The sequence below is a fragment of the Lissotriton helveticus genome, chromosome 7 (genome assembly GCF_964261635.1).
Source record: "Lissotriton helveticus chromosome 7, aLisHel1.1, whole genome shotgun sequence".
Taxonomy (NCBI): domain Eukaryota; kingdom Metazoa; phylum Chordata; class Amphibia; order Caudata; family Salamandridae; genus Lissotriton; species Lissotriton helveticus.
This window is the reverse complement of record NC_136068.1, coordinates 1,252,011,455-1,252,026,396: the sequence shown is the minus strand read 5'-3', so window position 1 is coordinate 1,252,026,396 and position 14,942 is coordinate 1,252,011,455. Positions and strand designations below refer to the sequence as shown.

At 45.2% G+C, this 14,942-nt stretch overlaps 1 protein-coding gene across 2 annotated transcripts in view; it reads right to left on the bottom strand.

Moving 5' to 3' along the window:
• The window catches only part of MBTD1 (mbt domain containing 1), a 1,097,355-nt gene that overhangs the window by 145,639 nt on the left and 936,774 nt on the right, over positions 1-14,942 (bottom strand). Inside the window, exon 16 of one of the 2 annotated variants that reach the window (XM_078654423.1) lies at positions 959-1,147. The exons of the other annotated variant lie outside the window; for it this stretch is intronic. Coding sequence (XP_078510549.1) covers positions 959-1,147 — 189 coding nt within the window. The remainder of the gene's footprint in view (positions 1-958; positions 1,148-14,942) is intronic. 2 annotated transcript variants of the gene reach the window in all.

The window sequence follows — 14,942 nt, the reverse complement described above, 5'->3', positions numbered from 1 at the left end:
ACCAACTGCTACGATAATGTCGGACCAAATGAGATGCCCACTACACGTTTGAATCAACGGATTTTGGACTTGAGAAAGCTCCATTAGCTTCTCAGTGAAAGGGGAATTACTACAGGTCTGTCTCAGCCTGTCTCGACTTAAGCTGGGAGGTTGATACCCATCCACCACAGAAAAAAGAAGAGTACCCGTACACCTGTCTTGAGAATTTGACAATATTTACTCATTGTACCGATATTTAACTACCTTTTCCACATTACAGAATAGCTTTCAAATGTCATGCATCTGTTACTCATAGATAAAACAAAGAAACTTAAGCAAAAACATATCAAAAATAGAAATTTGATAATGTCTACAGTAAAAGGTCGAGTCAAAAATAAAAATGTTTCGGCTACAAAGTAAAAAATTAATACATTCAACATTAAGTTATGAGGGCCTAATGTTTAGAGTTTGCAATGAGAAGGTGGGCAGAGATATATGGCTGCTGGAGCATGCTATCTTTGAAGTCCTAACATCATGAGCACTCACTAAGAGAAAACTTAGTTTAAAAGAAGAAAAAACATACGAAAAAAAATACATCTGGGGACAGCCCAACATCGTATGCCTCTATAAAAAAATCTGTTGCTGACTAAATAGGAAGCAGCATGGATGGAGGAAAGGGTGCTTAATTTTGGATGGTAATGGGCTAGAAGTAACCAGTACTGAAGTGATGTAAGGAGAAGAGGAAAATGTTGGGGTTTAAACCCAAATAGAATAAGTGAAATGTTATAAACCTGTAAGGAAACTCGGAAGTTGCATGTCAAATAGAAATACGGTCAACACCTTTCTCTCTACCTAAAACAGAAACAGCAAATATCTGTGACTTAGCAAAATCTGTCAGCAAGACCAGATTTTTTTATACCACACCTACAAACTGACTCATTTTGTAGTATCTCTGAGTCACCTTTATAAAACTAATTACCTGTGTGGAGGTAGGGACTGAACTCTCTGCTAGTGCTGGGAGGCTGGAAGGCCTCAGAGACTGTCTGTGTTGGAAGGGTTCGAAAAGGAGGAGTCAACTCTTCATCACCAGAGAAGCTCCTCCGTAAGCAGCCCGTCATAGGCAGGCTCATCAAACTGATAGGCTTCTTCTCAACAGGAATCTTCCTCTCTAAACATTAAGCCAAACTATGGTAAGGTTTTACTTATACATGCAAGTTACAGCATAATAATCAAAATACTGAGTTGCAATTGGATATCAATAAATAATTTGTTTTATGGACAAATACATTAAATTATCTAATGTCAAATCATGGTAAAAAGTTTACAGCTGAATTTTAAAAAGGGAGTTCCCGATTAAATTTAAATAGGAATTGAGAACTTCAGTAAGCAAAAAACTGCTAATGTACAGGGAAAAAAATGTTTTCAATTCCAATGTCGATCTTTTTCTAGGAAGGTGAAATAATTTAAGATCTTAAAACAGAGTCCATGAAAGACTTTTCCTTCCAGTGGCCCATAGACAAATATTCATAGACTCACACTGAGCGAAATGAACAAACCAGATACTTACTTGGAAGGTAGTCTCTCTTAAGGTACAACAAGCCACATGATATTGTCTGCGGTAAAAACCTAAATACAAAATGACAAATCTAAAACTGACATTTGTCTAGATACAACCCATATCACTTCCTTTTAGACTTTCTTCACATCTTATTTGCTGCTCAGCTTAAAGAAAAGTAATAGCGTTCTTTTACTTCTCAATTAGGGAACTGGGTCTCTAATATTGGATGTCTATTGTTAAGTAAGTGTTATTTAGTTAATTGGCTTGTTTCATTAGACACAGGAGTGTTTTAAGACACTTTTCAACAAATTGAGCAATTCTCTAGTAGAGCTGGACGATGGTCGCCAAACCAGAGTAGTCTGTCTGCCTCTACCAGCTGATTAGATCCGGCCACTGATAAGGAGGCCTGTCTGGCAACCCATGAACAGAAGGAGAGCACTTGACACGCAGCTTGTCTAGTATACGCAGAATACATGCTAAATGCTCCAAGCAGTCTACTGCTGCAGCCACCACGTCATTAATTGGCACACGGGGCAAAGCTGCCAAAAAGACACTGCAGGGAGAGCTTAGCACTAAGAGATACATTGGCACGCCCTAAAGTGAGGGAAGGTCCCAATGTTCATTGCTGTGCATGGCCATAGACTGTAACAAGCTCCCACTTGGAGGGAATCAGTGGATGAACCTGTCCGCACTGCAGGATAGTAGGTCCTGGCGCCCATTCATGTGGCGCTGAATAGTCAGCTGGTAGAGATGCTTTGCTCATTGAGCCTTTGTGGTAGGGTAACCAAGCAGAGACCTGTGAGGCAGGATTAAGATTAGAGTTCTGCACATATAACCAGGGCACACATGCTAAAACAGACCCGCCAACTAAGTGGAGACAATACATGGATCGTGGCACAGAGGACGATACTGGCACAAGTGATGATTAAACCGCTGCAAAACAATAAGTAGACAGAAACCGAATCACAGTGAGAATTTTTCACTCTGAGCCAAATGGATTAAGTTGCAAGAGAAGACACTAGCAGCTTTTTTGACAATCTTCGGAAAGGGGAACTCTCCCGAAGTGTGGCAAGATAGCTGGATAACAAATTGAGTGTACCATTATAAACGAACATTTGCAAAAGACTGAAGGTGTAATGCCCATATCCTGATATTGACAGCAATGTACAAAAGACAAAGGAGGGAGATGCTACAAATCTCATCTTCATTTCCAAATTGCTGGAGATTAAAGAAAAGAGAGTGACAGCATGGAGAACATGTGAAAGGCCAGTTTTTTCATTGCGATTGGTCGACTATCAAGGGAATGCAACATGTCAAAAGACACTGATGAGACTGGAAACAGATGTTTTGGCAGGAGGGGCAGAGGTATGCCCTCTAGATAATGTGACTGTTTTTCCACTGAAGGGTACAAAGGGCTCCATCTGGAGGTGACCCTAAACGGGAAATTTGCAGTGACAATGGTAGAATTGGTGGCGAGGGGCCTCTTCGTTTGGTGTTTCTTTTATTATGACCACGTGAACGTTTGTGGAAACATATATAGTCACAGAGAAGGATCAGTTCCTCTTAAAGAAGGTGTATGGCTACAATGTTTTTGCCAGGTCTGGTCAAGGAAGGGGTTGTATGGTTAGCTGAGGATCCTTTGTTCAAAGATTTCCGGGTGGGAAGGATAGAATATAAATAGTGGCAAGACAAGAGGCTGTTCACTTCATCCAGCTCCTTGAGAGTTTGGCTTGGATGATCTAGGCCATGTATAGGAGGACACAGATATGAAGCAGAGTCTTTTACAGGTAAGCACAGGTGCACTGAAGACACCTGTTAGGGGAAGGTGAATGATTTTTGCAAACCGGAATATCAAAAGATACCTGGGTTCTGCAAAACATTCAGTGGTTTCATCTCAAATTCTACTGCGATCCAATATATGCAAGTACTCTAAAGTGTACAGGCAAGGCTTGAGCAATAGGTTTCCGATCAGTCAAACATAGGTAGACATGATGGCGAATGCACTCTAGACTAATGTCCAGCCCAGTGCTTCGTCAATATGCTTGACTTCTGTACCCCAAGCCATCATAGGCTGCATCCAGTGCTGCAGAGGAGTGCGGTGATTTGGAGCACGAGCTGGAGTCGGTAGAGTAAACAGCATGCAATGTATTACAAGTGAAGGACAATACTTCAGCAGTCCTCATGGTAAGTACCTGCTACTTGAAAGACAAAAGTGAAGAGTGCTACTGGCTTGCCCTGTGCTCAATGCGCGATACTGGCAGTATCCTTTGGGGGCACAGCAGCAGAGAGCCTATGAGGAATATTTCAGGCTTTGGACCCACTGACAGTAGGCAGATGCCAGAGACTCCTTTGGGGAGTGGTCACTTGACTTGGGCAATACTGCCCATTCACTCCTTCCCATCCCATGGATCGTTACACTTGGAACAACTGAAGACTGGGAGAAAGTCTACAACTGAGCCCAGGCGATGAGCTAATGACAAGATTAAAGCAGACATTGTAAGAAGGATATAGTGCCAAATACTGCCCCTTCAGCATCAGAGCTTGAAGTGAGGAGGAGGTAGTTCGTAAAGAAGGCACACTCTTCTGGCTGCAAGAGGTGAGTGTATGGTGGCCTATTGACACACAGCATAGCCCTCCTCCTGCTTGGATCTCATCTAGTCCCTCTGTACCTCCCACCACCCCAGTAATACAGCACGTTTCAACTATCTGGGCACGCAGGTAACGGTTGCAGCAGCCACTTGCATCTGTGACACTTTGAACACCCCCTATACTTCATCACTGGTCCACACATGACAGGGTTGCTTGCTTATCTAATGGACACCAAACTCCAAGGAAAATCTCACCGTTTTTACCTACAACAAGGCTTTGAGACTTGTGCCTGGCACAACAGGAGATAGGGGATGCAGCTAGAGAGGGCAAGTGCTGGACATGGCCAAGGAAAGCCACCGCTTGTAAGGCACAACCTCATAGCTGCAGCTACTGACATTCTACAGTTGCAATGGGGGATATACTTATAAGGAGAACCTCACTTCATGGACAAAGATAATGGCTTACTTCTGAGGTCACCTACGACATGTTCAAGGCTGCTTTTGCTGCAGTTATTGGGTACTCCCCTGCAGAGCCAATGGTGACACCAAGTGAATATGATGGGGGCCAGCTACAAGCATTGGGTCTGCTTGTTATCTCACTTGCATTAGATCCACTGTCTCCCTGACGCTATTTGGTTAGCAGCTCATATTACCATGACTCCACCATATGTTAACATCAGCTACTGCTGCAATGTTGAAGACTTAAAACAGCTAAGGTGACATCCCAGTACTTTGCATACAACCAGACTATGTAGGTCATGGATGCCCTTCCCGCTGAAATAACGAAACATCAGTGTTCCAAACGGAGAGCAAAGGTCGGTACTAATAAAAGTAACGCCATCTTGGTAGCAATGGCAATAACCAGGGCCTTTCTCTTGAGACAAGAACTGATGCTGTAGCCAGCGATGTGGGTCTCTTGCGAGAGTACGAGATAAAAAAATTGGCAGGGAGAGGGTGTCTCATTTGGAGAACACAATGCAGAAGCTGAAACTTCAGATGTCTCAACTATAACAGCTTCAAGACTAGGGTCAGGGCTGGCCACAGAAACATGCTAGAATTTGGGGTGGATGAATGAGATGGATTAAATATAGGTTCCTCACTGAACCGTGCCTTACCTTCAGAATGCACAATGTTGACTGTCAAATGTCGTAAAGACTTTCAACTAATCTAAATATGATGTAGATGGGGAATTTGAGAAGGTGTCGGGCCTTCGAGTCAACTGGGCCAAGTCGGGGGTTTATCCCTTTAGTGAAGATACAGTTGAAATGGACATTCTTCTCAGTGGCTCTCTTCTTCCGTGGTACTCCACTACATTTCGCTATCTTAGTGTCTTCATATACAGGATGCCCGATGATTTATTGGAAGGCAATTTAACGAGAGCAATTTCAGCTGTTAGGGCCCCAAGTACAATTTTGGAAGTCTCTCCCACTAAATGTTATGAGCCGTATCACCTTGATCAAGATGATTGTCCTTCCAAAATTGCTATCATATTTTTTTAATCTCCCAGTCTATGTCCCGACCAAGATCTTCCGCGAGCTGCAATGTATGTTCCGTGACCTAATCTGGAACAAAGGCAGGCCCGAGTTGCTTTGTGGAAACTATATGCCCCCCCCCCCAGCCAGGGTGGATTGGCTGTCCCTAATATGGAGCTGTATTATATAGCAGCTCAGCTACAATGGGTGACAAAGTGGCTACGTGGCAAGGGTCTGGTAGACACGCCTACCCTGCAACAGCCCTGGACCCAAACTCCGATATATCACCTTTTCCATCCTGCCACCAAGTCCCCACGGCCATCCCAATTACATTTGGAACTGGCGCATAAGTGCTATAGAAGGAGCCTGCACCTTACTCATGGCAGTAATCCCATATGCTCCGATACTGCCGCTCTTGGGGACGCCCAGAGGGAGGGCGGGTACATCCGAAGAGGCTCTTACACATTGACATGCAGTGGGCATAGACACCCTGGGCGACTTATATTCGGATGGTGCACTACTCACTTTTGAGGCACTGGCAGAGACAGTGGCTTGCCGGTAGGGCAATTTTTATTGCACACTTCTCTAACAAGGGCCCTTTCGGCCTCCTGGGGGAAGTCGGACGACTGTGCCGCCAACATATCAGCTACTACAATATTTACATGCAATGGGTGCAGGAACGCATATAAAACACTGGCTAGTGGCAGCTCTACTCACACATACACTGAAACCGATGCTAAGTCTCCGCACGTACTGGGAAACGAACAGGGGTCAACCTTGGAGAGAAAAGGAATGGAATGGAGCGCTGTCCTGGCCAGCTCTTCGTATATACCGAGAAGCTCCAAAGTCAAACTAATACAAACATGCATTATACAGAGAGCATACCTTTCAACCGACAAAATAAACAAATACTTTAACATTGCCACCTCCGTGTGCCCACGCTGCCAGCAAATAGATGTGAACCTGATCCACATGTTATGGTCCTGCACCTCCTTACAACTTTATTGACAAGATATAGCCACATCACTTGCACTCTGCACTGGCACATCCCTGCCACATACCAGATAAGTTTACATATTGGGGCTCTATGCCAGGACCAAGAAGAACAAAGTCACATCACGATTTTGAGACCTGGGGTTGATAGTAGCGAAGCGATTAATCACAAAGAGGTGGAAGCACAATGCCCCAAGAGACAGTCAGTTGGGAAAGATCACTAACGATATGGGCGCAGGCAGAAAGTACAACACTACAAGGGAGGAAACAGCGGGGCTCCGGAAATATCCCGTAACACAGTACTGGGATGCCATACTCACAGCCTTTAAGAGTTGCAGGGGCGAGGATGACGTCGGCACTCCTCCCGCCAGTACATAACCCAACCACTGAAGGTCCCGAGCCATGAGACGCAAGATATCCATAGTTCGCACCACGACCTATGATGCAGCACACCTGTGGCCCGAATCCGCAGTTGGGAGTCTTCCATTGCCCCGAACCAATTGATTAGATGGCAGGGATTTCTGAAACCCTCATGAGCCTTAGTGCCACCCTGGCGAGCCAACATAATGACTTGCACAAGATACACATTTACGTGCCCTGTCACACCATACATATTCTCTTTGTTCCTATTCGATGGCTGTTTCTTTGTTTTATTATTGTTTTTGAAGTCTAGATAACATATGTCTTATTGGCCCATTCTTTTTTTTTTATGCACAACCTCCCAGTGACATACTGAAAGCGATACGCATTTCTACCTCCTATGAACGCTAATGCTATGCACCCAATGTAACAACTGACTGGTTTAACTAGCCATGTTTGTATTTACACATGCGTTATTATTTGCAGGTTGGGAACTGAAGTGCAACAGTGCGAACAGGTAGTAGCATGCAATGTTTTATAAGCATAGGCCTCCTGTACAGACAAGTATGCACTTCTTTTCATGCAACACGTCACAGATATATCAATTATTCTCAAAATGATGATTCGCATATACAGGCATCATGACTCAGATAATCCTAGATTGTTACAAAATATGAGAAAAACTAAGATATTTAAAAAATAAAAAAATGATGTAGATGTCATAATTTCAACACATGCTTATAACGGAGATAAACTAACTAGTCAAAGAAGTTACTTACCTTCGGTAACAATAAATCTGTAAGAGACATATATTAGTTATAGATTCCTCACCTTAGAATTACCGCAGGCGTCAGACTGGATCCGAAGAATTTTTCTTCAGCAAGACCTCTGCGCGTCGGTAGGTGGCACTGGTCGACTCCGCGTTCGTCGTGCTCACCGGAATGACGTCGCAATATCTACTTAGACGCCGCCCCTGCACGCTGACCTAAGTTCTTTACACGACATTCAACGCTAGAAGCGCAGAGCCATGCAAGATACTGACCACTGGTGAACAAAACTGGGGCCCTGTAAGGTAGTCCCTTACCCTAGAAGAACGGGAAGGATGGATGGGGCGGTGAGGAATCCACAACTAATCTATGTCTCTTACAGATATATTGTTACCGAAGGTAAGTAACTTGTTCATCTGAAAGAGACTATCAGTTATGGATTCCTCCCCTTAGAATGGATACGCCAGCAATACCAACCATGCAGGTGGGTCTGCGAACTAAGTTCACACCAGAAAGTCCTGGAAAACCAAAGAAGCAGTCTCTCCGGACTTGGCTGCCCTGGCAGTAATGTTTGGTTAACGTGTGCAATTAAGCCCTTGTGGCTACCTGGCAGATGTCATGAAGAGGAACTCCACGTCCCTATGTAGTAGTGGCTCCTGTTGCCCTGGTGGAATGAGCGTGCAGCCCCACTTGAAGTTCCTTTTTCGCTAACGAATAACAAATTTTGATGCAAAGATCAAGAGATGGTCCCCTTTTGCAAGGCCCAACCTTTCTTGGCACCCACATAGCCAACAAAGAGCTGATCATCCACCCGGTATTGTTTTGTGCGTCCAGATAGAATGAAAGTGCACGTTTTGGATCCTAACTTTGGAGCCCCTCCTATTCTTTAGAAGGATGCGGGGGCAAGAAGAAGGTGGGCAAAGTGATGGTCCTATTTGTCCTATGTGGAAAGAGGTAACCACTTTGGGAAGGAAAGAAGACCTAGTGTGAAGGACAACCTTGTCCGGATGATCAGTCAGGAAAGGAGGTTTGGAAGAAAGAGCCTGAAGCTCACTCACCCTGCGAGAAGAGGTGATGGCAACCAAAAAGGTACATTTTTAATTTTTTAAAAATCTTTTAATTAACAATGCGCATATCAGACAAGTTTACAATACAATGGTCTAATAGCATAGGATAGATCATCAGTATAGACAGGGCCTGAGCCAATGTCAACATTTTGACATTTTGAAGCGGTTGACGTTCCTGGGCACCAGAAAGTAGTGGGAATAACAACCACAACCTACTTCTGGGGCAGGAACTTGCTAGATGACTACCTTAGCCAAGAGAGCGGTAACTTCCTGGTGGAGAAGGGCCAAGTGATCCTCCAACATGCAATGGAATTGAGGTGGCATGGATGGAGGGGTAGTCTCGAAGGGGAGTAGCCCCTTCGGGCTATCTGCAAACCCACCTGTCCGACGTGTTGTTGAGCCAGGGGGGAGGTGATGGCGAATCCTGCCGCCCATTGGCGAATGGTGGCCCTGAAAGGTCGGACTAGGAGGGCTTGGAGACTGCTGCAGAGGGGGCGCTAGTGGACTGGCCTGCCCGCCGGCCCCCAGAATCACGGGGATGGGTCCCACGCCCCGACCTCGTAGAGGCTGGACAGCTTGCGCAGGCCAGTGACTCTGGGTGGAATGTGGCAGGGCACCCCTTCTGCAGCCAGGAAAGGGGCGCAAAGCTGACTGCATGAGGCGAGAGGTAGAAGCGAGGCCCAAGGACCTGGCCATAGCCCTGTAGACCTTAAAGCGCTTGAGCCATTAAAGGGTATGTCCAAAAGCGTAGCTTGGACATCAACCGAAAGCCAGTGGACCTCAGCCAGACGTAGCATCTCAGGGCTAGTGACGTTGAAATCGTCCTGCCCAGTGAGTCAGTGGTGTCCAGCCCACACCGTATGGTGAACTTCGCTGTGTCTCTCCCTTCGGCAACTGCACAGGAGAGCACAGCCAAGGCTTCCTCCGGGCACTGTGGCAGCACCAGAGCGACCCTGTCCCACACCGAATCGGAGTAACGTCCCACGAGACATGCGGTGTTCACCGACTGCAGTCCTAAGCTGGAGGGAAAGGAAAATGCTACTTACCAGTATGCATCTGTTCTTGGCATGTAGGGGTGCTGACATTCATATCTTAGCACAGATTGCTGCCGCCTAGTGTTGGGTCCGGTTGTTTGCACCTTGTTGTCTTGCAAGAGTCTTCGAAGTATCATGAGATAGGTGACTCCTCCCCTGGACTACAGTGCGCATGGGCATCTTCTCCATCTTCAGATTGTTTTTCGCCATTGTGGCAAAGATGGAGTATAGAAAAATAAAAGATGACCATGTAAATGTATGTTAAGAAGGTAACCCTGCAGCTGTGACAGGCACCGGGGAGGAGGGTGGGCGATATGAATGTCAGCAGCCCTACATGCCAAGAACAGATGCATACTGGTAAGTAGCATTTTCCGTTCGAGGCATGTGGGCTGCTGAATTCATATCTTAGCATAGACTGTATAGCAGTTTCTCCTCTAGCGGTGGTTACCTGTACCAGCTGCAGTGGCTTGAAAAAGAGTTTTAAGGACAGCCTGGCCTACAGCAGCTTGTTGCTTAGCTTGCACGTCAACACAGTAGTGTTTAGTGAAAGTGTGTATGGTAGACCATGTAGCTGCCCTACATATGTCTTCTAAGGGAATATTTCCTAGGAAAGCCATGGATGCCCCCATTTTGCGCGTCGAGTGTGCTCTTGGGGGAACTGTTAAAGTGCGCTTTGCTTTTTGATAGCATATTTGAATGCATTTAACAATCCATCTGGCTATTCCTGTCTTGGAAACGGGATTACTCTTATGTTGTGGTGAAAAGGCAACAAATAGTTGCTTTGTCTTAATGAATGATCTTGTTCTGTCAACATAATATAGCAGAGTTCATTTAACGTCTAGTGTGTGTAGAGCTCTTTCTGCTACTGATTGCGGGTTTGGAAAGAAAACTGGCAATTCTATGGACTGATTGATGTGAAAAGTGGAGATAACTTTTGGCATAAATGTAGGGTTCGTACGGAGTACTACCTTATTGTGGTGTATTTGCATGAAAGGTTCCTGAATGGTTAGTGCCTGTAGCTCACTTACTCGCCTGAGGGAGGTAATGGCAATTAAAAAAGCCACCTTCCATGTTAAGAATTGTAGTTCGCATGAATGAAGTGGTTCGTAGGGAGGTCCCATGAGTCTGGTAAGTACTATGTTTAGGTTCCAGACTAGAGAAGGTGGATGCTTTGGAGGGATAATTCTTTTAAGTCCTTCCATAAAAGCTTTGATAGGTGGTATTCTAAACAGGGAGACATGTTGTCTGTTTTGAAGATATGCTGCTATAGCAGTAAGGTGTAGCCTTATTGATGAGTATGCTAGGTTACATCTTTGAAGATGTAGCAGGTAACAAATTAAGTTTTGGATGGAGGCATCCAATGGACTGATTTGATTATTATTACAATAAATTACAAATCTTTTCTATTTAGCTGCGTAGCATGCTCTGGTAGTGGGACGCCTTGCTTCCTTGATAATGTTCATGCAGTCGGGAGGCAAGTTAAGATATCCGAACTCTAAGACCTCAGGAGCCAGATCGCTAGGTTAATCTGATTGGGATCTGGGTGCCTGATTTCTCTATGGTTCTGTGTTAGCAATTGTGGCGAAAGGCGCAGCCTTTGATGGGGGACTACAGAGAGTTCCAGGAGTGTCGTGTACCATGACTGTCTTGCCCATGTGGGAGCAACCAGGATCATTGAGAGTGACTGTTGCCTTAGTTTGCGTGCCACTAATGGAATCAGTGGGGCTGGTGGAAAAGCGTACGCAAATCTGCCTGACCAGTTCATCCATATCGCATTGCCTTGTGACAACGGGTGTGGGAACCTGGCGGCAAAGGACGGGCATTTTGAGTTTTCAATTGTGGCAAACCGATCTATTTCTGGATGTCCCCACTTTTGGAAGAACTGTTGAAGAACTTGAGGGTGAATCTCCCATTCGTGTACTTGTTGACTGTGTCGGCTCAGTAGATCTGCTATCTGATTGTCTATTCCTGGGAGATATTCTGCCAGGAGATAAATGTTTTGTGAAATCGCCCACTTCCATATGCGTTGTGCTAGGTGAGACAGCTGCAGAGAGTGTGTCCCTCCCTGTTTTTGGATGTAGTACATGGCTGTCATGTTGTCTGTCCGGATTAACACAGCCTTGTTGTACAAGTATTTCTGAAAGGCTTTCATCGCTAGAAATACTGCTAGTAACTCTAAGTAGTTTATGTGTAGTGTCTTCTGTTTCACTGTCCAGAGACCTTGGACTGTGTATTGAAGGAGATGGGCTCCCCAACCTGTTAGTGATGCGTCCGCTGTTAATACTACTTGTGGAACTGGCTCTTGGAACAGTCGCCCCTTGGAAAGGTTTTGTGAGTTCCACCACTGCAGAGAGTTGTAAGTGCGACTATCTACCAACACTAGGGGCCAGATGTAGGTAGAACTTATTTACCGATTCTTAATTACCGAATTTTACCGATTCGGTAATTAAGAATCGGTAAAATTCTTAATTACCGAATGTTACCGATTCGGTAATTAAGAATCGGTAAATAGGAAGGGGGGTATGTAGGAACATCCAGATGTTCCATTTATCGAATCGGTAAATATCTGTATTTACTGATTCGGTAAATACCGACCGGTAATGCTCCATTCATTCCTATGGGCTTTGAAGCCCATAGGAATGAATGGGGCATTACCGGTCGGTATTTACCGAATCGGTAAATACAGATTTTGACAAGGGTGCAGGGGGTGTCACTTTGACACCCTCTAGCACCCCCAAAAAAGGTTCGGGGGCCATGTGGCAGGCATACCTGCCCTAAGGGCAGGTCTGCCTGTCATATGGCACAGGTGTGCATGCACACATGTGCATGCACACCTGAATCGGTATTTTACCATCAAATTGAATTTGATGGTAAAATACCGAATTTGTAGGGCTTGTGGGACTCAGAAGAGTCCCACCTACATCTCAATTTTATCGATTCTGTAAAAATACCGGTCGGTAAATTTACCGACCGGTATATTTACCGAATCGGTAAAATTACCGAAATGCCCTGTTGCAATCCCCCTACATGTCGAAAGCCAAATACCGGTCGGTAACGGCCGAATTCGGCCGTTACCGACCGGTATTTGGCTACCTACATCTGGCCCCATGTCTTTTAATTATCCTCGAGCCTGGTTCCACTGCCGTGCTAGGCATTCTTGTAAGGGACGCATGCGAAGGCGAGAATGACGGACGATGAAAATGCAGGAGGCCATCATGCCTATAAGCTGCATGAACACTTGAGCTGGTAGAGAGTGTTGTATTTGAAATTTTAGAATGAGAGATTGTACGTTGGCTATCCTAGCTGGATTTGGATATGCCTTCCCCACTGAGGTATTTACTGTTGCTCCCAGATATTGTTGTATGTGGGAGGGTTGCAGAAGTGATTTTGGGTAATTTATGAAAAACCCTAGACTGTGCAGTAGCTGGATTGTCTGTGAGGTATGGCTGGCACACAGAGTTTGAGTTGGCTTTTATGAGCCAATCGTCGATGTAGGGGAACACATGGATGTGTTGCCTTCTGAGGTGTGCTGCTACTACTGCTAGGCATTTTGTAAAAACCCTTGGTGCTGTAGTTACCCCTAAGGGGAAAACTTTGAATTGATAGTGGTGACCTTCGATTGTGAACCTGAGGTATCTCCTGTGAGCTGGATGTATAGGGATGTGAAAGTAGGCATCTTTGAGGTCTAATGTAGCAAGGAAGTCGCCTTGCTGGACCAGTGGGAGCACTTGTTGTAAAGTGATCATATAGAAATGCCCTGATAGTATGTATTGGTTCAGAGGTCTTAGGTCCAATATTGGTCTGAGGGATCCGTCTTTTTTGGGGATGAGGAAGTATAGAGAATATACTCCTGTCCCTTGATGTTGAAATGGGACTGGCTCAATGGCACCTTTTTGTAGCATGGAGAGCACCTCTTGTTGTAACAGCGTGATGTGTTCTTTGGACATTGGACGGTGTTTGGGCGGTATGTTGGGTGGAGTAGAAATGAGTTCCAGGCAGTAACCATACTGGATAATTTGTCTCACCCACCTGTCTGTAGTGATGGCGTACCAGACTGGTAGGAATTGTGTTATTCGCCCTCCGACTGGGGTTAAATGGTCTGGAGAGAGTGTGAACAAGTCACAGTTTGGTGGTGGTGGAAGCTCTGGTGTTGTTACAACCACGTCCTCTACCTTTGTTATTGTTCCCTCTAAACCTACTCTATTGGAGCCTCTATTAAAGGTGCTTTGTGTAGTACTTTTTAATGAGGAAGAGGCCTGGGATGTGTTGCCTCTGCCTGAGCCTCGAAAAGAGGAGCGACGAAAAGAGCTTCGAGGCTGTTGAAATTGAAGTGCACCCATAGACTTAGCGGTGTCCGTATCTTTTTTCATCTTTTCTAAGATGGTATCCACTGCAGGGCCAAACAAGACATCCTGGTTAATGGGTTGATTGAGTATGGTCGTCTGCACTTCATTCTTAAATCCAGAAATGCGGAGCCAGGCATGCCGTAACACACTAGTGTTGACAGACCTAGCGGATGTATCCGCTACATCAAGAGGACATTTTATGGATGCATTGGTGATGAATTTGCCTTCCTGTATTAGTGCAATTTCTTTTGCTTTATAGGGTTCTGGTAGGTGTTGTAATAACCCTTCCAGTTCATCATAGTGTGCTCTGTCATAGCGTGCTAGGAGAGCTTGTGTATTGGCAATTCTCCATGTATTAGCCGCTTGAGAAGCTACTCTTTTGCCTGAGGCTTCTAAAATCTTTGACTCCTTGTCTGGAGGGGGGGTATCACCTGTCGTTTGCGAATACGCTCTTTTCCTAGCGTTAGAAACAACTAGAGAGTCTAGTGCTAGCTGAGCCATGATATAAGAGGGGTCTGTAGGGGCTGGTTTATATTTCTTTTCTATTCTTGGATTGAGTACACACGCTCTAGCTGGGTCTTTAAAGATGCCTGATGCATGCTTTAGTACTCCCTTTAACATAGGTAGTATACGTACAGTCTTCTCTGATGTTGGGAAGGTGTTCATTTGGAAATCCTCCTCTATAGGGTCAGTGTGCATGTCTACGCCATGATGCTGAGCTGCTCTATCTACTAGCTGGTTAAAAGCGACAGTGTCGTCAGTGGGAGATGGCTTTGTG